This window comes from Strigops habroptila, chromosome 10 (genome assembly GCF_004027225.2).
Source record: "Strigops habroptila isolate Jane chromosome 10, bStrHab1.2.pri, whole genome shotgun sequence".
NCBI classification, from domain to species: Eukaryota; Metazoa; Chordata; class Aves; order Psittaciformes; family Psittacidae; genus Strigops; species Strigops habroptila.
In genome coordinates, this window is record NC_046359.1 from 13,279,590 (window position 1) to 13,304,512 (window position 24,923).

A 24,923-nucleotide genomic window follows, 5' to 3' on the forward strand; every position below is an offset into this window, starting at 1 on the left:
CTCATTGCACTAGAATATCAAAGTCCTCTTGCCATTTGGTTTTTATCCTATATGAACACAGCATGTCTATATTCTCTGTAAGAGTCTCAATATTCCTTTTTCTTCTCTTTACTATTGTAGTAATTGTACACAATCTTGGCTTGTATCTTTGGATTACACTTGCTCTTTCTGAGTAATACTTAGTCACATTGCTCAAATTACAGAAGCATTTCCTTAAATATATTGCATCATACAGTATAACCTGTAGAGAGAAATGGCATACATAGCACCTATTTGCTATATAATTTATACCCCTGTTTGTGTGCATTTTCAGAAGAGGAAAGACATTTGTGAACAAAGCTCTAGTGTATTTAGGGGACCAGCATTGCACAGTCATTGTGGTTGCATAAAGGCCTGAAATTTAATGATAAATGAGAGAGGTGGAAATTTGTGTTAATCTCTGGGGGGAAGAAGGAATTCTGGTTTATGCCTTTCTTTTATCCTGTCTGGTGTCCTTTTCTGTAGGATTTGCTTGAGGTCTGAGTTTTCATACGTAAATAGATTTGGTTTGTCTCCAGTGCTTTATGTGGTTAAACAATAGGACTTTCTTCTACTTATCCCTAGCCAGTCATTCAAAAAGTCCTTTCTGTTTCTGTTGCAAATGTAGGACTGTTCTAGGCTTTCAATGTCACTTCTCACAGAGAATAAACCTCTTTTCTATGCTTTCAAATGCAGGTGTGTATGGACAGAATACATCAATCAGTATTAGAGAAGCCAAGCACATCTCACTATTACCACAGACATTAATTTGTGTCTGCTTTAAAAGTGTGCCGAATATGGAAATTTACACTATAATTTCTTCTGCAAATTAGAAGGGATTTTGTACAGATGTGTTTATTCTCCAGGAACAGAGATCTCAATTCACCGTGCCCATTCTCTCATTCTCTGAATTAAATTATTTCATTTGTAGGCAGTGATCTTATTTTTGTTTCAACTTAATTCTGTGTAACCCAGTGTGTAAATCTTTATAAGAAGCCTGTAGTAGATCTGAAGAGGTACAGGCTGCCTTATTTATTTAAAAGTCTTAAATGCTTTGCAGCCCTACAGTCAAGGAATCTGTCTAATGGATTTTCATGTTGCTGGCTTAGCAAGGCTGTTGCAGGGGGTAGCAGAGAATTGGAAGTGTGCAACCTGGAGAATAAAAGTGAGGACACAAACTTACTAGATCTTAACAATGGATTCCTCAAGTAAAATCTTGTATTTTCACAAAACTGTATTGCTTGAATAAATGGTCATAGCTGAAAAACAACTGGGCATCAAACTTCCACTGCACACAGTAAGAGCTGGCAGGTCTCCTAATTTAGGAAAGGTGTTTAGCTGTGGTCTCTCAGAGCCAGGATCTCTGCCTGCCAGTGAGAACATCTGTCAAGAGTGCCCGTCCAGCCTGACGGCTGGAGGAAGGACCAGATGACCTCTGCGTTCGCTTCTAGCCCCATCCGATCCTGTGAAAACAAAGCTGTTCCCATGGGCGGTGGCAAAGGCAGCTGCCTGCTCGGGACAAAGAGCTGAGCCTTCAGGAGCAGCTGCTGCGAGGAGCTTAGAGGAGCCAGCGCTTTTTGGTGTAATGGCATGAAATTACAGATGGCACCTTCCACCCTGCCATTTATAGTGAGGAAGGATCTGCATGCGAGGGCTTCCTGTTTTGCCACCCTCTAGCAGGACATATTGTAGAGGATTAAAAACACCTCTCTGAACATTCTATCAAAGCACTCCTGCAGCTGAATTAGATTAGCATCACCATGCTGGTGTTTTTTTTAAATGAAAGCAGATGAGTAACAATGAGGGAAGGCAGACATGATCTGTACATGGTTTTGATGCCGTTTGATCAGAGACATGACTTTTTTAAACTGATACAATCTTGTCCTTTTGCACAATAGTCAAACTATTGTGGGGATAAGGCGTCTTTCTCCTAGGTGGCTTTTTCTTTCAGTGTAGGACCTTTATAGGGTCAGAAGGTGCACAATTTCATGCACAGATAAGGCAGAAAATGCACAGGCTGTAAGAATAGGATTGACCTTCTCTTGCTTTCCATATATACACCTCCCACCACCACCCATTTAAATAAATTGCCCAATTGATCAGGAAAGATTTTAGGGGAAATCTGCTTAAAATGAAACAAGAGTAAAATAAAGTTTGAAAATATGTGAGCTTTAATACAAATCAAGTCTTGTCATGTGGTTATGTAAAAAGCCAAATACCTACCATTGTGTTCATCCACAGCAGTTAATTTGCTTTTCCAAAGGAAAGGTTTTGAATAATCTGTCCACCCTTGCTGATTCACTGATCAGCACTGTTCTATTTTCATTTTGCTCTCTCCCAGGATGGAATGAGTAAGAGCTGGATTGTGTTTTCCTTGCTGTGCAACCCACCTGCCATTTCCACGCTACTGAGTAGGAGAAATATCCTCATAGGGAAACAGATTTGTGTTGCTGAAAAAATGGATGAGGAGTATGCTGAAAGCGATACATTCACTTTTGCTCCCTATCCTGTAAAGTCCAAGCCATTTTTTCTGGTGCTGTCATATGGCACTTCGTTATTCAGTGGATGCTGTAGATGAAGAATGTTTTCTTCCTAGTTATCATTACACTTTTGTTGGCTTTTGATTTCTGGTGATCAAAAGAACGCTGTAGTCCTACTGAGAGAAAGAGATGCTATCTCTGCTGTAGCCAAGACATGATACATCAATGGCTTTGAAGGTTAGAACCAAAGCTTCATACTGGAAGTGAAGTGAGACACCAAAAAAGGAATCAAAGTTTAGGAGTGATGCATGTACAACAGCACTGATGGGCTACAGCATGCATGGCAGGGAATCACTGTAAAGGTAACACCCACAGATGATTAGAGAGTGAATTAGCAGTTCTGAGAAGAGAATGCAAGGTGAGTAGGAGTGTGTTGATGAGATTTTGTTTTCTTGTTTAAATTTGTGCAATGTTACTTGATTCATTTACAAAGATACCAATGGTTTGTCATTTATTTTTTTTTTAAGATAATTTTTACACAAGACCTACCTGTGCTTTCTACCTCAAAGCCTCAAATTGCAAAATAAGATACCTTAATTTTCCTTTCAGATAGCTGAAAGATCAGTTAATGTGCCAGCTCCCTCCCCTCTGAGTTTTTAAACTAATTTCAGATTTATTTGAACACACAGCAGCTACAGTGACTTGAAATTCAAGATAAGGGATTCATGATTTGCTGTAAATACCCCTAAAATTTTCAGATATGTATGTTACAGAACTGTATGCCAGCAAGGCTCAGAATTAAAGCTTCTCAACATAACAAAGACTTTAAACATGTCACCTTAAATACTCACATTTTCTGGCTCCTGGCATGTCTGTTTCAATATCATTCATGGTGTTCACTGACTCCCAACAACCTGCAGCTGAGAGGACTTAATGCTTTTCACCTTTTTAAGCAGACATGAGCAAATTTATCCTGTGATGATGGAGGTACAATCATTTTATGGAGCTACATGTATGACTTGCTCAAGGTTGCAGCAGTAGTCGGTCTTATAGCCAGCATTAGGATTCAGGTCTTAATTCAGGTCTCTACTCCTCTGCTCAGGTAGCTATGGCAGGGACTTCCATGCAGCTTGTGGACAACAGTTCTTTTGCCTAAAATGTACTCAGAATTACAGTTAGAGATTAGAAGAAATTATGAGGGTCATCTGGATTTGTTTCTGCAGCAGTCGGCACTTGTACTATATGAGTTCACAGTCTTATAGTATTCTATAAAGGAATGTAAACTACATTTTTACCCAGAAAAAGACCCCAAAACAAACCTGAACAGTATCTATTATCCTAATGAATAGAAATTGAAACAACATTGGCAATTTTTCCTAGCTGCTTTGCAGACCTCCTGTTTATCTATACAGGGCTCAAAAGAGCTTTACAAATTCAGGACAGCAGGTCATGTTTAGGAAAAAGATTTTACAAAGCTCCTCATGTTCAGCTCTTCTTTCTAGCCACCTCAGTAATATAGTAAGCATTACTGGAAAGACTAAGAAGGTCAGAACAGCATTATAAGAGGCAGGAGAGAAAATGAGAATCTTGTTATGCACCTTCCTGCAAGTTTTAACTGCACCAGCCTGGGTTTCAAAGTAATTCAGCAACAAAATTCCTGTTGATTTTTAGCAGCAGAGGAATGCATTCACTCTGTCTTTTGCCATATGAATTTTCTCTGAGCTCAGTGAGGCTACTTAGAATAATCCCAATTTACAGGACTGTTTGCCTTAAACAAAGAGATGCCACGCTAAAATAATTAGCATTTTATAGCTTTCATGGTGCATATATTGAACTGACCCTGATACCAAGTCACCAAAACAAGTATCGTGGCCTGTTTTCATCAGTAACTTCACTCGAGCATTTCTCCAAACTGAAAATGAATGTTAGGTTTAAAAGCTTGAATTTTGCAAAACAAAAATTAATCAAAGAATACGTATTTACAGTGCTTTTATGTTCCTTCGTTTTGGAAACAACAGTGCTTCCCCTTCCATCTCCAGATGGCACTGTGGTGCTTAACACTACGCAGCTGGGGGAGAGCTGATAGAGTCCAAAAGCACGTGAGCTCCTGAAAAACAAGAGCTTTCTTGTTTTATGAGAAATCAGCTGCTAATGGCTTTCCAGTGCAGATGTCCTATTTTACTTTCAGTTCAGAGAAGACTGGGCTAACAAATGGCGGTTTATATGCCTGAGATACAGCTTGTCATGGAAGAAAGGACTCGCTTGTCTGTACGTGCACAAGGTCACAAGGGTGGTAGCCCTTGCCTCCACTAGCAAAACGTAATGCAACACACACTACTGCAGAATGCAGGGAGCAGCTCTGCTGTTGTACAGCTCCACCTAGTCACATGATGAAGTCTTATCTCTGCAGTTGCTTATAAAAGTGTATTTTCAAGGATCGAGTGCAAACCACTGAAGTAATGAGGTTATAAGCAACTTTTCTAGGGAAAACCATAGACTTTACTGTTTGGAAGACATCCTTTGCCATTTCATATTGTCACTTAGACAATCGTAAAAATGTCTACTTATTCTTCCTTCATGTTCATCCTTTGAAAACTTAGGAGTAGGACTTAGGGGTAGAACATTCATGTATTTGCTTAATCATTCATTCATACTCATGACTTAAATATTTTCTCTATTCCCTTAGTTTTTAGTCTTCTCAACTTTTAAATTTTGTGAAAGTGTGCCCGACACCTACATTCTCTTTTAAGCCCCCTCCTAGCTTATACTCTAATTATCCAATTTTGTGTAATTTCTGAATACTTGGGATCTGCCCTATGGACCCAGTTAAAATTCCCAGCTCCCACTGTGTAATCACTAAACTATTGCTCAACCCAATTCTGAATAACATCTTCCGTGCATTTCATCCGACAGAACTCCATAGGCTCACAAATTTCCTATAGGTCATGATACCCCCTTTGATTCCAACCAAATCTTGAAAGAGTTTACATGGGTTCATTTGCAGGCTGTTATATTTTTAACCCAAGTAAATCCTTTCCCATAAGTTAATGAAGCAACTGAACATATATATATCTATATATATATAGATATCTAAAGGGCAAGCTATTTGTCATACATCTTCCATCACAGATGACTATTTCATTACAAAGAGTTTGTGAAAGAGGAGGAGCTGGAAGTATAAAAAGGAATAAAAGCAAGAGAGAGATGACTGTTTTAAACAGGCAGTACCTTAAAATAGTCTCGGTTTTCTCTGAAGCACCATATGGAACACTTTTCCAAAGGCATCAAAAATGCACACGCACCTGCCCCCACACACAGAGGCATTCTTGAGTTCCCCCAAGATTTATCAAATTTTAATGTATTTGTCATGCTAGTTCTGGTAAATAAGTAGCCCTAAAACCACACAAGGCAGAATGTCCGATATCACTAGACAACAATGATGCCTCTGAAGACTGAAAACCTGTACAACACCAGTTTTTGTTTCACGGCTCTGTAGCTATTAATTTTCTCCTCCATCCTCAAAGTTGCATAAAGACAGTGGTAGCTCCTGATAGCATTACAGAGCGCATAACTGATGTGTTACTGGCATATGTGACACAATAGATAAGCACTTCATCTCTCGGAATGTGTTCATGTCTCTTATGGGTCTTCTGAATAAAACTCACAAAATGCCCTGAAATAATTTCTTTTAAATTCAAAATAAACTTTAAGAAAGCTGTCTCCAAACAAAATTTATACACATTGTATTTACAATTTTGCTGCTGACTAGGTAATACTTACATTACATCTAATGCAAAACCTTCCCCTTGCATTAATCATACTTAATGTGCTCCACTCAGCCTTTAGACTGAAACCAGTGCCAGAGCAGACAAGGGAGAAATTTCAGGAAAAAATTAAGTCTTTTGTGTATAACCATGACACACATGATTAATAAGAAAAAATAATCTAACCTAAAAGGAACAAACTAAGGCACTGTTGGTAAATCATTACAAAACCAAAACTGGCAGTAGAAGGAATGTGTATTTTCCAAAGAGGGACATACAGAGTTGCGGTGGGGTTGACCCTGGCTGGATGCCACCTCCCCACCAAAGTCGCTCTATCATTCCCCTCCTCAGCTGGACAGGGGAGAGAAAATAGAACAAAACACTTGTGGGTTGAGATAAGGAGAGGGAGAGATCACTCACCAGTTACTGTCATGGGCAAAACAGAGTTGACTCAGGGAAATTAATTTATTACCAATCAAGTCAGTGTAGAATAATGAGAAATAAAACCAAATCTTAAAAATACTTTCCTCCCACCTCTCCCTTCTACCTGGGCTTGACTTTACTCCTGAGTTGTGTACCTCCTTCCCCACCCCAGCAGCACAGGGGGACAGGGAATGGGGGTTGCGGTCAGTTCATCACACATCTCTGCTGCTGTTTCCTCCTCAGAGGAGGACTCCTCACACCCTTCTCCTGCTCCAGTGTGGAGTTCCTCCCATGGGAAACAGTCCTCCACAAACTTCTTCTACATGAGTCCTTCCCACAGGCTGCAGTTCTTCAGAAACTCCAGTGTGGGTCCCTTTCATGGGCACAGTTCTTCAGGAAGAGACTGCTCCAGCGTGGGTCCACCACGGGGTCACAGGCCTGCCAAGCAAACCTGCTCCAGCATGGGCTCCTCTCTCCATGGGGCCACAGGGCCTGCCAGGAGGACCTGCTCCAGCACGGGCTTCCCTCTAACTCAAGGTGAAGGAGGAAAATAAAAGTAGTCCATACCAGCATCCCTGAAGCTTTTCTTAAAGATCTACTGCTCATTCCCTTCACACCTTCTCCACCTGCAGCCTCTGTCGCAACACTGTGTGCTGGTGGTGTGGGAGGAAAATGTGCACTACTTGCAGCACCTTTGGCAACATGCCGTTTTTAAAAAAAGCTTTTTGGGGAGGAATATCTCCCCAGATCTAATTATGTAAAGCAAAGCATGTTCTAGGTACCATGTTGCCAAAGCTGCTGCTCAGCCAGTGAGCCAACTACACACCTACACTCAAATTACCTGGCCACTGATTCACTAGCAAGGTGGATCCCTCATAAACCTTCAAAACTATGTGCTTGCTGGAGCAATTGTGGTGTTAAACTGTCCCATGGACTTAAAGAGTTTGCAATTTGTTGGGGGTTTTTTTGCCTTCTCTACATGCTCAGAAAGATGTGAAGTGTAACACAAATGGCACAGGACTGGTGTCAGCCTCTGACCTATTAAAACAGAATCAGCAACCATTTGCTTTTCTGACCAAATAACTTACCATGACATGGGCAGTTGCACCAGATAAACATGCCCGATGCCTTCTGTGCTCATATTCCAGACTTACTCTAAACCTGTTTGGAATTAACTTGAAGATGTTGCAAAACAGAGATAGGAGACTGCATCTGAGGAAAATGAAGAATGAAGTACTACCTATAGATAGTGCAGCCTTCCAGAACTGAAGCAGGAAACTTAAATATTGGATGGAACATAATGGAAACTGGTGTGCACAAAAGGTTTGTGCCCTTTCTTTGGCTGCTGGGTAAAAAGGTGCAGAACTTCAGTGTTTCTTCACTAATTCAGGCCTAAACACCTGAATTGGTTGGTTGGTTTGTTTAACAAGTACTACTCTATTCCTGAGCAGCCTCATACTTCATTTTTTGCTTCCACTAAAACTGCTGCCAGATGAGGGCTGGGTGCAGGCAATATGGCTTAATATTAAATGTAATATCCCAAACAACCACATATACTGGGGATCAGAGTCCTTTCACTCTTTTCAGCTTCACGAACAAAGCAGAAGCATTTATGAGATCACATAAAATTTCATGCCAGTTAAAACTATAATTCCTGAAGATTACTCTAGAACTGGTTATTTTGTTATTTTGGATTATGATATAAACATGCGAGAGAATGCAACTTAGTTTTCCCACTGTAGCATTACTCTGCAATACTTGCCTTTTCTCTAATAACCTGTTTGCACGTGTTTACTTTTCTCTTTGAAAAATCTGCTTCTGCGGAAATATAAATTTGGGCTTTTACGTTTTTCCACTGACTCTCTTCCTTCCCCATAAGGGAACAATTCATCCTCCTCCTTCTGCCAAAATGAAGTGATTGGTAGCAGTGCTGATTTTTTTTAGTGTACCTTTTTTGTTACAGCCATAGCTACGTGGCCAGATTCATAAAGCTATTAGGACAGTGACGCATTCATATTTTTTAATGAGAAAATAAACAAGCTAAGGCTTGTTGGCAACATGGACAGTGGGATTAAGTGCACCCTCAGCAAGTTTGCTGATGACAACAAGCTGGGCTGGGGCAATCCCAGGCACAGCTACAGGTTGGGGGGAGAAGAGATTCAGAGCAGCCCTGCGGAGAAGAAGTTGGGGATGTTGATCGACAAGAAGCTGAACATAAGCCATCAGTGTGCACTCACAGCCCAGAAAGCCAACTGTGTGCTGGGCTGCATCAAAAGCAGCATGACCAGCAGGTCGAAGGAGGTGATCTTGCCCCTTTACTCTGCACTCCTGAGACCCCACTTGGAGTATTGTGTACAGTTCCGGTGTCCTCAACATTAAGCTGTTGGAGCAAGTCCAGAGGAGGCCACGAGGATTATGAGGGGGCTGGAGCACCTCCCGTATGAAGACAGGCTGAGAGAGTTGGGGCTGTTCAGCCTGGAGAAGAGAAGGCTGCGTGGAGACCTCATAACAGCCTTCCAGTATCTGAAGGGGGCCTACAAGGATGCTGGGGAGGGACTCTTCACCAGGGACTGCAGCAATAGGACAAGGGGTAATGGGTTTAAACTTCAACAGGGGAAGTTTAGATTAGATATAAGGAAGAAGTTCTTTACAGTGAGGGTGGTGAGGCACTGGAATGGGTTGCCCAAGGAAGCTGTGAATGCTCCATCCCTGGCAGTGTTCAAGGCCAGGTTGGACAGAGCCTTGGGTGACATGGTTTAGTGTGAGGTGTCCCTGCCCATGGCAGGGGGGGTTGGAACTAGATGATCTTAAGGTCCTTTCCAGCCCTAACCATTCTGTGATTCTATGAAGTTTTATGGCTCACCACATTATATAGCCAAACTTCTGAGGTTTCTCAGTTTAACTCATCCTAAAACTGTCTACACTTACCACTAATGCAAGTTTTTGTTATTTATCACCTTCTTTATCATGATGAAAATAGTGTCTTTGAAGCCTGCTGGCAGAGATCATTCTTAGAAAATGATTATAATGTTGTTGGTATTTCTTCAGATCTGGGCTGATGTCTCAAACATCCCATCTCAATTTCTGGACCAAGCAGACTACACCATTTTCCAGAATTAATCCAAAGAAGATGGCCAACCAAGGGAGAATTCGGTTCAAGTTCAATGTAACTGCAAAAGAAACCAGGACAAATTTATCACCATTGAAGAAGATCATGGAAGCCATGTGAGATTTCATATTTATTTGTATGTATAAGAAATTACACAAATATGTTAAAAGTCTGCATTCCAAAGCCATGCATAAAATTAACATGAAATTTTCATTTTCCAGACACACAACAAATTCTATTTTATGTTTCAATGATCCATGATGAGTTGTTTCAAATTTTAACTGATGGATCTGATGCATATACTACAGCATATAAAAAGGGATGATGGTGAGATGAGGTGATTTTTCTTATTTTAATAAAGTATTTTTTTTCATTCCCTTTCTATTAAAGTCTAAAAAACAGTTATAAGGTAGAGCTATTTCAGTCACATTTCTGATACTGATTAAAAATATAACAATAATAATTATTTCGTTAACAGCTGCATATTCTCACACATTCTATACAAATAATGTAGGAATAAAAAAGCAAAAACATACCTCTAATTGCCTGAGAGTTTGATATCAAGACAAACACTTTTATAAATGCAAGGCACAAAGGTGTGTAGTCATGTTCCCAGATAACAGCTGGAATTAGCAAAAGCTTTCCATAGCTAGACAACAGCAGTGCTTTGAGAAGTAAAATTAAGTCAGACTTTGTTTTCAGCATCTCAGGTCTCATCCACCATAAGGTAATAAAAATGCCAACCAAAAATGAAGTTTGTTCTAAGAGGAAATAAGAGGAGTTGGAAAGAGAGAATGAAGTGCCAAAATCAAGTCCTTTTTTGGATGAATTTCAGTGAAATGATGTGTCCCAAATGCAACTTAGCCACTGCTATTTAAAACACATATGCAAATACGAACATCTTCCATCTTCTGTGTTCACTTTAACAGAGGAATATTACTTTTACTTACTTAAACTAATTCTGTATAATGACATTGAGAATAATTCATGACATTCAGAATAGGACTGTCATACTCAATTTCTGACACCATACAGCACAGGAAGTTTACAGTTATTTTCCCTTTTTAACAAAAGGAGAGGGATCTTTTTCCAACTATCTGTTGGCCTATAAAACATAATCGGTACTTGTCGTCTTTGCAAAGGTCACCAGCAATGAACTCTTTCCGTCCAGCATAAGAACACTAAGGTGAAAATATCACTGAGCTATTAGACTTTTTTTTGACGCTGTGTCCCTGTGTAACACTAGAATTAATGCGGATGTCAAAGCAACTCTCATGACAACTGTAATAGATGAATTACTACTGAGAAATGAGTTCCAACATTTTTACTGATGTGTTATGAAAACCTACTTAGAGCAACATCAGATGATAAATGACTTAAGTTAAACTCTGAATGTCTAAGGGGAATACTAATTTTAGTCTATGGCCTTGATTTAAACACTATTAACAGAAAAATTATTAGAATAAAGTATTAACCAAAATAAAAGAAAAACACTCCCCTGCCTTCAACGTAGTCTTAAAGCATGTAAGTATTTATTCCACTCTGCATTTTTGTGTACTCATTTAAAAAACCCCAAACAATAAGATACAGCTTTTCCCAATTATTTACTTCTGTAAGGATCATCCTATTGTTGCATCACCTTAATGAATAAACCTTGAAGTCAACATGAAATATGGAATAAAGCTGAGCTCTACATTGGTCTTCAAACTGTGTAAATGGATTGAGGCAAAGATTTCTGAAGATTGCCACTTTTCAGTGTTTTAATATCTAGTGCTGATCATATCTGTCTGAACTGTAATCAGGATCAAAATATGCACCTGCATTAAATGGAGACAAATTAGAGAGTATGGTGTAACCATACTGGGTTGGACATAACATCTGTTTCGTGTTAATTTTTGCAATACAGACTTGTTGAAAAACTCATGAAGTTATTAAATGCTTAAGGAGTAGATAGTGACATGAACTAATCATTGACCTTACCTAAAGAAGCTATACCAAACATTCTATAAAAATCCCATTCCTTGGCATATCTGATTAAGTCGTCAGGATCTGTATTTTGGCTTGAATCCTGTAGTTGCAACCACCTGAGATAAGCTTCACAGAGCAAACAAAATATGCAGAGCTTCCCATGAATCTGGTAAATGAAAGAATAATAAAAACATTAGTATTAAATCAGTATAAATTAAAGCATTAGTATGGAATTGGTATTTAAAATACATTTCAACATCTCTACACAAACAAGCTCTGTAGCTTTTTTATTTTTGTTTAGAAATAATAGCAAATTACTTCTGTTGAGCCACTAGTTCAGCACATCATCCATTTAACATCAGTTCACATGATAGGCAAATTAGAGGGTATAGAAAACTGCATGAACAGTTCCATACAGAAGAAGGTATGAATGGGGTTTCTAAAGCCTGTTTTATATTTTTTTTTAAATTGTGAAGGCTGTTTCAGTTAGGAATATAAAACTGAAATTGTTCTGTAGAATTATACTCGTAGAATTACAGTATCAAAAATTGTTAGTATTAGTAGAATTATACTATCAAAAATTAAAGGTTAAGGACAACTACTTCATTCAGTGAACTGGTTTAAATAGCCTTGTTTCTCTTTTTCCCTGGAACAATCTCCTGAGGAAAAAACTGTTAGTGTAGTTGTACCAAAAATGTTTTTTAGTTCAGATAAGGGTGAAGGACCAAAAATAAAGGGAGCAATATAACCAAACAGAACTTAAAAATATCCTCTGAAGTGACTGCAAAAATGTTATCATGAGGGCCCATAGTTAGCATGTTTCCATATTAAACAGTCTGTAAGACAGTGTATATGTGCAGTTAAATCTGGTTTTATACAGATTTAAATAAACCAGTGTAATTTCCCTGCATGGATTCTACTTTTTCCATTAGAGACTAGTTATGCCAATTGCACATACATGCATAGTTTAAAATTCAACTCAATTTATTTGAATAGATTAAATTTCCGCAGATGGAATAGTTCTTTCAGAAGCCTCACAGAAAATCATCATGACCAGTCTCCAAAAGCACTGATTAATTAAAAATCTTTAGTCAGATTTATGCTTGAAAAACAAAGTGAGTATATTTATCTGCATTGTTAAACACTGGACTGGCCAAGAGGTATCAACATGAACACAGCATACGCTTATGCTTGGATAGTTTCTTCTAAATGAGCTTCCCTCTCCTGGGAAATTAATCCTTAAAGTAAAAATACATGATTCTGTCAGAAAAGCTACACTTCTACACTCCAGCCTGGCCAGCACAACTAAGTTAACTACATAACTCTGCATCAACAATGCTTCATGTGAAAGCCTCTATATTTTGCTGTAGTTTCAAGGGCATGGTTATCTACACAGGAAGAAAATAATGAGGATTGGTAGAGTAGGTTAAATTAACATAGTAGTATTAATATGGTATGTTATGCTACTATAGCTCATTTCAGAAAGAATTGTTTCCAAGAGAAATTTAGTTTGGAAATTAATTTGAAATTAGATCTTTCCCTTGCAATGTAATTTAGCACATCAGCCTTTTAACATCAATCAACATGATAGACAAATTAGAGCATGTAGGAAACTGCAAGAGCAGTTCCATACAGTTCCTTCTCTTCCCTTTACATTTAAATTGACTGTTGTATTTGCTGGTATTGTGGCATCACAACTGTGGAGACAGTAACTTTCACTGCTGGAGTCTGAGATTTCATGTGTTCTATTCCTGATATAACTGGTTCAGCTTGCTGGAACCAGTGGAAGGGCAGGAGCAGAAGAGACTCTAAAATTTTACAACTATTACAATCAACTTGCCAAATCTAAATACACCTTTAATTAAAAAGTCACAGGGTGGGGGCATAGCAACTTACATTTATCTTCGTATTGAAAAGAATGTGTCTGTATGCTTGTGCTTTACATAAAACAGCATTAATCAAAATGATAACAGGATCATACTCAATGTATTTGTCCACTGGTTTCTGGCAGGATTTCTGAAAGTCACAAAATAACAAAAATTAGGAAAAAAAAAGGCAAGAGTTTATGAAATTGGTTCCTCCAATCTTAGCAGAACTACATAAATCCAAATAGCTATTAAATTCTTATTAGTCTTTCCTTAATGTAATCTTCATTTTCAATCGGTTTTTAATCCATTCAGAAAAATTGCTTCCCCACCATCAACACTACAGTTGACACAGACTTTCCTTATAAAGCAAAGGTACATTATTGATTTTTACAGGCTTCAGATTAACACAGATAACTAAGTACATCCTTGCAGAATTTATTATTATTTTGTGCCCTACAGATGGAAAAAAACCCCAAACTACCTCCCCAAGACTCAAGAAACACACCGGTATCTTGTTAAAGGTTAACTGGTCATAGCTCATCTACTGGGTATTTTGGTGGGGGTTTTGGTATGGCAGGGGGGGGAATGGGGAATTAGTTTCTTCTATCACTTCTTTTCGGAGATGCTTTATCCACCTTTTTCTTCATTACAAGAAGAGAGTAATTGTTTTTTGCTGTTGCACTGTTCTTCCATACTGGAAAATAGCCCAGATATTTCAACTGATTTTTCATTATTGAACAAACACCAATATATTCAGGATATTGATAATGTAGTTTTCACAACACAGATAGAGCCAGAGTCAGAAGTTTCTACTGAACAGTGGTAACATTAGACCATTACTTCTCCAATACATCTGCTGTTTCCCACTGTGCTTACTAAAGGGGTTATTTCACCTAGACCACTGAGAACTGCTTGTCAATCCCCTTCAGATTTATTGATTTATCCGCATGGCTAAATACTTCTTGACTTGAGTTAAATGAGAAGGGCTAACAAAAGACTATTACACTAACTGTGAACAGGACGCTTAAATAACAGTCTTACAAAAGGCTCACCTAGCAGACCTCAGGGAGAAATAACTTCTAGCAGAGAGCTAAGGTGCAGCAGCAGTTGATCATAGCAATCACTTCAGCTCAAACAAGTGCACTCACAGAAAGATGCTCGCCTGCAGGTCCGTTTCTCCTCCAACCTGTCCTCAGCTAATCCTGCTCCCCTGGGCCTTCACATTAGCTGCCATCCTCAGGGTACAACAGTCACAGAAACGATCTCTATTTCCATTTTAATGAGTGCATGGCTGTGCATTGCCAGAAGAGAAATCCATGCACAGAGCTTTCCGAAATGGTGTAGCAGTCAAAAATGCAGCATTAGACAGCACATACCTACAGACAAACTCCCAGAAAAGAACAAAAAGGTTTCGTTCAATTTTATAGAGATTCCTTATATTCAAAATTAAGTTTGCCTTGCTATTTACCAGAATTATTATTGGAGAATTTGAGGCTGCAAAATTTCATTAACAAATTGACTCAAAAGTCCATCATCCACATCAACATCCAAACGTGTAAATTCAATAGTGTTTAAGGAATGTTGCTACCACTAACCAGTATTTCTTGGTCCAGCTCAAGAAAAAACCTAACAAAGTCATTTGGATTAGACAAGAAAATACTGTGTATGACAGTACATAATTTAGAAGTAATGAATTCAAAAACTGACTCAATTAACCAACAGTTTGATAGGTCTAAAATTATACTGAGCGAGATGGAAGAAAGGACATAATTAACAGAAGACCACAGCTACAGGAGTTAATAGAGTCAAAAAGAAATTGCAACTATAATTAAAGACAGTGCCTTGCTTCATTTATTTCTACAGGGAAATCATGAACAGATATCCTTATGGGTGGTAATTTACATATATCAAATCTCTAGGTTGACGTAGCACAGAAAATCTCTTTTTTTTTTTATAGGCTTATTCACACAAACGCTAGAGAAGAACATACAAAAGAAGATTATCCTTGAATACAATAGGTGTCATAAAGGTAAGATGAAGGATATCCTACATACCCCAGGATTTATTATGCTATCAAATTTTCCTACAACGGAACATTTTTTGACCAGGGTCAAAAGTCTTTCTGAGAAGAGGAAAGAATGATCTTTTCAAGTGGAGGGTGCCAACCAAACACCAATCAAAACCCTTGCAGTTAAGAGGTACTGAAAATTTTCACTGATAGCTGACATGAATTGTAGACATTTAAATTTTATCAGACCAACCCTCCAGGCAAAACCAATGATACAGAAATTCTACCGCAGATATATCAGGAGACTGCTACAAATGAATACACAAATAGTGGTGTTACCCATAAAATGGGTCTTCTGCTCCACATCTGAGAGAATGACATTTAATTCAATATTTCAGCATACCACCACCAAACACTTAAGAATCCTATTTCTCTTGTGTTACTTCAACAGGAAAAGGAAACCTGCTGTATCACAAAAAAGCAGCTATCTTCAAGGACTTTTCACCCACAGACACACGCACATTCATGTCTGCCTATCTTCTACAGGTAGATGAGAGCTCTATTCTTAATGTACTTTATTTCTATTTGAGTCTCAACTGTATGAAGGAAAAGTCCCCTGTGCTTATCCAGGCTGAGACCTAGCCAGCGTGAGTTCATTCAGGGACTTGTGAGACCCACAAACCACTTTACTGCAAAGACTCGCGTGTGCTGCCATAGAATAATTGGACAAAATGAAGATGATGCTATACCATGAGAACATCACAGAATTAACAGACCCGTTAGGGTGAATTTTTCTCCATACCTGGCTTTTCTGTTACTTTTTTTCCCAGCTGTACTACTAAAACATTTGACATTAACCTTAAATGCCTCAGAAGGAACCCTGTGACTAGAGCCTGACTTCAGCAAAATCAGTGCAAGGAAGAGTTAATGCACACATAGGTTTAACCAGGTAGCTTTGTCTAGTTAAAGTAATGGAACTGTATGGGCATTGATAATCCTTACACTTTTAGAGGAGATCAGTATAAGCAGCTCAGCCATGGAGAACTGCTTGCATATTTACTTTTAACATTTCAGTCAGGCACTTTAGAGTGAACGACAATACTCGTGCTCACATCTCATTTCCAATTGCAGTTCTGCACAGCTGTATTCAATGGCCAGTTCAGTATGAGAGAAGGCACATCTTTTAATCAAAACAGAGCTTTTTTGGTCTTTGCATTTTGTCAAAGAAATGCCTCAGTTATCATAACCAGGTCTAAAACCATCTAAAGAAATAACTGGATTTCTATGGGGTTTTTTTACCAGTTTTTAATTTCTTCTTTAGCTATGTAACTGACATCAAAACCAGGAAATAACTGGTATATTTCTTTGAAAAAACAGACATTAATTTGATTAAAAGGTTCTTTCAGATTATGCTGCAGAAGAGAAAGGTCAAGCTTGACACCATAAATTCTATTTACATATCTTCTTCTAAATTGGTAAATTTAAGGAAAATTATGAATATTTGATACTGACACAGAAGTCCAGTAGATACTGTGCTCCCCTAAAAAGGGTGTTGAATGTATTCAATATTCTAATGAATTTAAATGGGTATTAGTTTAGGAATTGTTTGACTAATCAAATATTTAGGAATATTTGACTATGCTTGTCTGTTGTTAAAACAAACAAAGCCTAAACCACCTTCCATTTTCATGAGCAAATGCAGCTTTAAAGAAAAAAGAAATCTTCCAGAGCCAGTACAACCACGCTCTTCATAGTGTAGTATCAGATTCTTTCTGATCAAAGCAATCCAAAACACTTACGGAAAGTAACATATGTTTTAACATTTCAGTGGTATTAAATAAGACAAAAGAAGCACTGAAATGTTATTTCTGACTTCACGTTTATCAGCCTTTTATAAAACACTACTCAAAAGATATACCTCTTTGTTCACCACAGATACTCAACTGTAAACACAGTTCACAAACGTATGCCAAATACAATACAGTGTACTAATATTTGAGGAAGTACCTACTGTCACTGAAGGGCAAAGTTCCTAAATATATGAACATGACTTTTAGAGTCCTCTCTCCAACATTAAAACATAGCTGAATTTTTAAGGTATTTTGGGATGAGGGTGGTTGAAGGGAAAAATGTTCTTGAAGAGGAAGCCATAGGACACAACTGAAAATAAAAATATACACTGAATAACCAAGCTTCATCCTCAACTATTAACAGCATGAAAACCACACCAGGAATACATTTGGAAATCTCTGGACATTGGAAACACCAGTGAAACAGTCTCATTTTAGTATTTCTTTCTCCAGGATTTGGCATTTGTGAAAATTAAGCTACACTATTTTGCTGGACTACATATATAGCAAAATTTAACAACATTTACATAGCTTCAACATGAACATAGGTCCATTTACATAAATTCATAGCGGAAACTAACTCTGACCCATCATCTTGTGAGAGTGCCCTTAATCCCAGTTGCACCCGTAAACAATAAAATGTAATTAGCTGTGCTGCTTTCAGGAATGAGTTCTTTATTATGGATGTGGCTAAGTGTCAGAATCGGCTGAAAAACAAGACAGCCCAGTTTCAGATGCATTCAATTTCAGAAAACTGAAATTAAAAACACTGTTTTTCATTTTTCCTATGTTTTCCAGTAGCAAGTTATGTTAATATGAAAAAAATATACATCATTTCCCAGAATGATCTTTGTACCTTTGACAGATTCTTTACCTAACCACACAAATGCTTTGCATTCAAAGCATTTACAGTCTCTGCCTTACTGCAATAAAAGAGGTTTTCAATTATTTTTCAATTGCAGAAAAGCTAAATGAAGTGTGCACTGCTCAGGCAATTCAGCTTTCTTATTACAATGCACAAGGGGAATCCTGACTGAGCTCTACATATTACATTGAGTAATTTCTCTCCCTTTGTTAGGGTCTGGAACTATTAACATTTTTTAAACATAACAACATATATGTAGTTTAAAACCAAATTTAAAAAAAAAAAAAAGCATGTTTTTCGTTCTATTTTTGAATAAGCCAAGTTTGCTAATTTCCTTTTATATGCATTGCACTGAGACTGCAGAATTTATTCCAAGTTAGCCAAATGTGTTTCTCCCCCCACCCCCATAGTATTAATACCAATAATGGTGCAGTATCTGAACAGTATTTTTTGCTATTATTGTTAATGGCTGATTCATAATATATTCAGTGAAGATTTGCTGTACTATTTACAGATTATTTAAGTTTTAAGAATCAAAAAATATCCTTAAAATCTCCTTTATAAAGGACCATCTAGGCTTGCTTTCACCATCACTTCTAGTTCGGAATAGGGAAAACATCAGCGTGTTCACAGCGCAGTACTAGAACAAGATCCATGAGTTGCAAAGTGACCACCAGCAGTCACCTTTGTTGGAAGCAATATTGACATGCCTGTGCACCCCCACCCCACCACCCCAGTTATAACGCTGAAGAAAATGCACATAGAACAGGTCTCCCTGAGGAGGTGAGCTTCCTCAGAATTTTATTATCTGTTTTTAAGTACCTTTAAGTTCTTTTTAAAGAGCAATATTTCACCTGTCTCTTGTAATAGCACTTCCAGAGCGAAATATATGCAGAATCAGAAAAAGGTATGTTCACTAAAAGCAAAGGAATGCACAATACCAGATGTCTGGACTATGCTTCTGCTGAAACTGCCCTTGATTAAAGAAAACAGATTTTAAAAAAAAGTTACAGAACTTGAAGAATTTGTGGCAGCTCTTAACAAAAGATATGACCTTCCCATCGCAGTTTCATGGTGCCCCACAGACTTATATGCTTGATAGATGAAGGTTCCTTTAGTTTCCTCATTATCCATTGCAAATTTATGTCCAGGGTGGATAGTAACTTTTGTGAGGTCTTTAATGCTTGCCTGCATTAAGATTACAATATGGAACTCAAATAAACTTTGAATTATCTTAAGAGCAATAAAAATGCTGCAGGAACTGAACTGAAGCAGCACCATGAATATTAGGCTGAATTTCCAAAACTGTACTCTAATATTGTGGGCTGGAAACAGATGTTCCCTAATGGAAGCTTTTAGTATTTGCCTCTGGAAAAACAATGAATAATTTTCTTCAACAGATTAAGAACAGAATACAAAATCATGGTATTTCACTTAGACATTGAAATCTTCCACCTGAAAATCACACCCAGATCAGGTTAAACACATCCTAAAAATAAATGTAGGTCTAGACAGAAGATGCTGTCAGGAGAACTTGGCTTCTTCACCCTCAAGATGACGTTCCAAAAGGTGTTGAATGACAGGAACATCCTGAGAATCTGCATCTTAGACTTATTAATTTATCAAGGATAATTTTAAACTAGGATTGGGAGAAGTCTGTAGGTCAGTACAAAACAGTGATGATCTTGGCAATGTTCTGCTTGTTCCCAATTTTTTTGGGCCGTTTATGTTACATGTCATATGGAACACATGGGTTGTTAGTTTTGGTTTTTTTTCCCTTAATGTGTCAGTATTTTAATGTACTACTTAAAAATGGGAAACACAAGTATCTCAAAGCCTTTTAACAAAAAAACCCCAACTATCTAGACGATGTCCATTGGCTGAGTATCATTATACAACATTTCCATATTCTTTCCACTTTTTCTCTCTTAAGCTATAATGGAGTAGCAGTACTCAATGCGCTAATTCCACAAAGACAGATGAAAGCTGTTCTCAGAGTGGGTGATCACACCTTCTAATCTCACCTCAGACCTCCAATTTTTCTTAAATACCTCCAGCTTTTTGTAAGATGTTAGAGCCCTACACTCTTAGGTTTTATAAATACCTGATGTAAATAATGTTTCACACTGGTAAGTGGGATCTTCATAGTTTCTGAAGTGGAGAAGACTTCTAAGCTATTCTTACCGTCAGGTTAGGATGGTTCATAACACTGACAAACTCATACTGCTCATGGAAGTTTGAGAAGGGTATCAAATGACATTCTGTACTCAACTATTTTTTGTTATCACTAGTGTGATGCTGACCAACTTTTCATGTCTCTGGCCAGAGCGCAGCATTCCCTGCATGGAGTAGAATGCCTGCAGAGGGTTAGAGCAGTCCTTCCAGATTAAAAGGAAAAAGTAAAACAAGAATTGCCCTATGAGAAACCATAAGGTCTTGGTAGCAGGAGACAACAGCAGTGCTTTCCTGCACTACACAGATAAAGCTGAATTCAGACCAGTTCAATTGAAGGAATCTTTTGATCCTGGCAATCTTCTAACATTCTCACATTCACTTTATAAACCATGAGCTAATGTGTTTCTTACTAACGTCCTTTCAATTGCTTGTTCCTTGTGTGGACCAACCCTACTATCAGCACTTCCTGGGTGTCCAGAAATGGAGAGAAAGGCTTAGAGATGATGACACTGTTGTGGTTTAACCCCAGTGGGCAACTAAGCACCAAACAGCCACTCCCTTGCTCCCTCCCTCCCCACAGCAGGATGGGGAAGAGAATTGTTACACTAAAAGTGAGAAAACTCATGGGTTGAAATAAATACAGTTTAATAGGTAAAGCAAAAGCCATGCACACAAGCAAAGCTAAACAAGGAATTAATTTGCTGCTTCCCATCGGCAGGCATTCAGCCATCCCCAAGACAGCAGAGTTCCATCACGTGTAACGGTTACTTGGGAAGACAAACGCCATCACCCTGAATGTCTCCACTTCCTTCTTATTCCCCCAGCTTTATGTGCTGAGTATGACACCATATGGTCTGCAATATCCGTTGGGTGAGTTGGGGTCAGCTGTCCCAGCTCTGTCCCCTCCCAACTTCTTGTGCACTCTTGGCCTCCGCACTGGTGGGGAGGTGTGAAAAGAAAAGGCCTTGACTCCGTGTAAGCTGCTCAGCAGTAACATCCCTTAATTATCAACAGTGTTTCCAGCACAAATCTAAAGCATAGCCCCATACCAGCTACTATGAAGAAAATTAACTCTATCCTAGCCAAAACCAGCATAGGCATGCACCACGTAACAGCCACTAGGTCTAAGACGGAGATTGAACGGTGACACCCACAACATAGACAGAGGAAACAGACGGGTAGGAGCAAGTGAAAAATGGTACCTGCATGAAGAAGGGTGGACTTGCGATTTGCTAGGAGCACGTGATTATCTGCACTTTCTTTTACTCTTTTTGTAAGAGTTTAGTGCTTGTGATGAACACAGCAACTGGGACCCAAGTCTGATTCTACATGGGAGACCACAGCTCCAGAAAACCAGGCTCTTTGGTCCACCAGTGGTTAAATGATAAGAGGAACGAGTGCCATCTACTTGTTCCCAGTTTGCCTCAGAGATTATCATAGCCAAATTAATAAAAGTAATTGATGACTTGGGTTTACAAGATGTGCTAAGTCTTATGTGATGTGGCTGCAGGCATAAGCTTTAAACTTGTCCTTTTGTATCCAACTTGTCCTTGATTTCAAAGACAAGTTTCAAGTTCCACATGAGCTCCAAAGAAAACCATTCGCATTTTCATCATGTACCAATAACAAATTTTGACTGCATGATCTGACCACCAACGATCTGATGTAATTTATATCCACTACTAAACATGATGCATTATACTAACATAAAAAAGCAACTAAAAATCAATTTCTCCTTGCAGTGTGCGTATCTGAAGCCTGCAGAAATCAATCTCTGTTACTTTGGCTTTTACCTAAGAAAACCGCTGATCTCTCCAGTTTTTGAAACATCTGCAGAGATTTTTGTGTATATTTTTAGTGGGTTTATGCTCTACAGCAACAAGCCATTTCAACTGCCTGCTGGGCTGGGAAAAAGAGAAGGATGTGAATCAGCTCTTTCTACTCTTATCAGTAATTTGTACACATCTTGTTTTCACAGCCTCTTGTTGATAACAGAAGCTGAGACCTAACACGTACATCTTTCAGCTTGAGCTAACCACTATTTCCCCAGATATAAACTGGCCACAGACTTCTGTGATCTGGCTGCCCTTGATCTCTATTTTTGATCTAGGAAATGTTTGAATAACTCAAAGTTATAAAGGAATTCACCACAGGTTTCATACAAAGCTTTCTTGCCATCCGTTATGTTTATAGCTTCATGATTAGTAAATAAACCCATCTCCTATCAGCATTCTCAAAATGCCAAGGGCTACAAAACTGGGGGAAACCACCCAAAACGAAATTGAATGATAAACAACTAATTCCTTACAAGCAAATAATTGAACAACTGATTCAAGCGCAGGATTTCCCCAATTTTATAAGGGGCAGAGAGGATGTTATGAAACACAGTCACAGATAAAATAAAAGGCTTAGTCAAGATGTATTTGCAGATCCTTCCATTCCAAAATTCTTTTTCCCCCACACTGAAATAGAGGGTGTTAAGTCAAAACCAAGCACTGGAGACAAGATTCCGTAAACCCTATAAAAAATTTAAAACAATAATTTAGAAATAGTTGAAAGCACTGCTTAAAATAGCAAATGTTGTTTTGTTGGTCGTTTTTGTTTTCTTTTCCTGTGGCTGCGAGATCGCCAAGAAAACATAGCAGACACTAAAAGAGAAGAGTTATTTTAATATTATGAAAACACTGTGGAAAATAATGAACTCTGTGAGAGGCAGAGTAAGAAAGAAAAGCAGTGAACAGCCTAAAAAGTGCTGGAACCATTTTGGGAAGTACAACCACCGTAGCTGGTCAGCAGTACAGAGCTCCTCACCTGTTGAATAATCATCAGTCATAGAATCAAAGAATGGTTAGGGTTGGAAGGGACCCTAAAGATCATCTATTCCAACCCCCCTTCCAACACTTTCCACTAGACCAGGTTGCTTAAAGCCCCATCCAGCCTGGCCTTGAACACTGCCAGGGATGGAGCAGCCACAGCTTCTCTGGGCAACCTGTGCCAGTGTCTTAGCACCCTATAATGAAGACCTTCTTCCTAATATCTAATCTAAATGTACCTTCTATCAGCTTAAAGCCATTCCTCCTTGTCCTGTCACTACCTGGCCTTGTAAAAAGTCCATCTCCAGCTCTCTTGAAGGCCTCTTTAGGCATCAGTCAAACCCCGAAGCTCAGGTTCAGCTGTTTCCTGCTGCGCTGAAGCTGTCTAACCATTAAGCCGGGCTCAGGTCTGCAGTCGGTGAGTGAGACACAGAGCACGATGACAGCCCCACCGTGGTGCCCTGCACGGGAGTGCCCAGGCCACTGGGGCAATACTATTGCGCAGGTGCCCTGGAAGAACCGGGGGGAAATGGTGTTGGGAAGCTCAACAAACAGAAAACCTGGATCCAGGGAAGGCGGCCATCCGCCGGCCTCTGAGCCGCCAAGAAACGCTCCCCGCGGGCCCAGGCCGAGACAGGGCCCCGCAGCACCACGTGCGACCGCCTGCTGCTGCTGACATCGAAGCCTCCCACTTATCCCCCTCCTCTGTCCTCCAGCCTCCCTCGCCCACTGCCCGGCCACCCCGACTCACGCAGATGGAGATGCGGAGCACCCCACGCTGGTAGTCCCTGTACAGCTCCGCCGCCTCCCTGCTGCACTCGATGCAGCGGTAGGCGCCAAGCGCCGCCATGGTGGGCGAGAGCACGCCCCGGCCTGTCAGCGCTTCAAACCGCCTCGCTTCCGCGTTCGGGGGCGGAGCCGGGCCGGGCGCGCACCGCCGGGCATTCTGGGAATTGTAGTTTTCTTCTACGGCCGCCGGCCGGGCAGTGCCGGCTTGGGACTCCATGTCCCAGGGGGCAGCGCGGCGGCGCCCGCCTCCCTGCCGGTTCTGGGGTGGGGGGCGCCCTCTGTCCCCGGGCTAGGCGGAAGCGGTGCGCATGCGCTCTGGGAAGATGGCACCTGCCGGCGGCTGCGGGGCGGTGAGATGGCTGTGGGTGCCGCTGGCTGTGCTGGCCATGGTCCGCGCTGCACCCGCCTTGTCCCTGCTAAACCAGGAGCTGCACCGGCACCGCCAGGGCCCGGCGGGAGGCTGCGCCTCGGCTGGGGAGTGGGCAGAGCAGTACTCGGCCGAGTGCGGTGAGTGGGGGGCGTTGCCGTGGTGACTGCCGCCGGCCCCGGGGCGGGGTGACGCGGTCGTGAGCCCGGCGGCACCGCGGAGCCCTGCGGCTGGGGGGTGGGTGCCCTCTCCCTTCGCCTCCCCCCGCCTTGCCCCTGGGGAGGGTGGCGGGACCAGAGGAAAGCGTGGCCGGGCCTCGCCCCACCCCACCTTGAGGCGCCGAGGGGACGCCGGCGCGGTGCTGTGCGGCGCGGTACAGTGCGGTGCGGGGTCCCGCGGGCGGGCGGGCGGCCCGGCTGTACGCGT

General features: G+C 40.1%; 3 protein-coding genes across 13 annotated transcripts in view; 2 read left to right on the top strand and 1 right to left on the bottom strand.

Moving 5' to 3' along the window:
• The window catches only part of FAM89A (family with sequence similarity 89 member A), a 32,439-nt gene extending 11,174 nt beyond the window's left edge, over window positions 1–21,265 (top strand). The window contains exons 3-5 of one of the 3 annotated variants that reach the window (XR_003993416.1): window positions 9,734–9,910; window positions 15,588–15,659; window positions 21,247–21,265. The gene's annotated coding sequence lies outside the window, so the exon portion shown is untranslated. Of the gene's footprint in view, window positions 1–9,733; window positions 12,731–15,587; window positions 18,506–21,246 lie in introns of those variants that run through there. The other 2 variants (XR_003993415.1, XR_003993414.1) reach the window with 2 other exon arrangements.
• Window positions 664–24,240, bottom strand: ARV1 (ARV1 homolog, fatty acid homeostasis modulator). Of its 2 annotated transcripts, XR_003993413.1 has the most exons (6): window positions 24,093–24,240; window positions 13,659–13,778; window positions 11,775–11,928; window positions 10,331–10,555; window positions 3,350–9,855; window positions 664–2,755 (listed from the first exon to the last, which is right to left on the bottom strand). XR_003993413.1 is itself a non-coding variant. In XM_030499045.1 (5 exons), exons 1-5 carry the CDS (start codon window positions 24,189–24,191, stop codon window positions 9,749–9,751), a joined length of 705 nt encoding a protein of 234 aa, XP_030354905.1. In that variant the 5' UTR covers window positions 24,192–24,240; the 3' UTR covers window positions 664–9,748. The 2 variants fall into 2 exon arrangements, 1 of the variants encoding a protein (XP_030354905.1); XM_030499045.1 differs by having other exon boundaries at window positions 664–9,855.
• Window positions 24,241–24,406: 166 nt separating this feature from the next.
• Window positions 24,407–24,923, top strand: part of TTC13 (tetratricopeptide repeat domain 13) — a 40,419-nt gene continuing 39,902 nt past the window's right edge. For 3 of the 8 annotated variants that reach the window (XM_030499036.1, XM_030499037.1, XM_030499043.1), the window contains exon 1: window positions 24,420–24,637. In XM_030499036.1, the coding sequence (XP_030354896.1) occupies window positions 24,439–24,637 (199 nt within the window). In that variant the 5' untranslated portion in view covers window positions 24,420–24,438. Of the gene's footprint in view, window positions 24,638–24,923 lie in introns of all 8 variants that reach the window. The other 5 variants (XM_030499040.1, XM_030499042.1, XR_003993412.1 and 2 more) reach the window with 4 other exon arrangements.

Bases quoted from the DNA above. Each gene is read 5' to 3' on its own strand.
- ARV1 (XM_030499045.1), bottom strand. From the start codon at position 24,191: ATGGCGGCGCTTGGCGCCTACCGCTGCATCGAGTGCAGCAGGGAGGCG. The intron at 10,556-11,774 runs GTAAGGTCAATG...ATTTCCTCTTAG, and splicing joins GTTTGGTATAGCTTCTTTAG to AACAAACTTCATTTTTGGTT. The intron at 9,856-10,330 runs GTATGTTTTTGC...TTTCTTTTGCAG, and splicing joins AAACTCTCAGGCAATTAGAG to TTACATTGAACTTGAACCGA.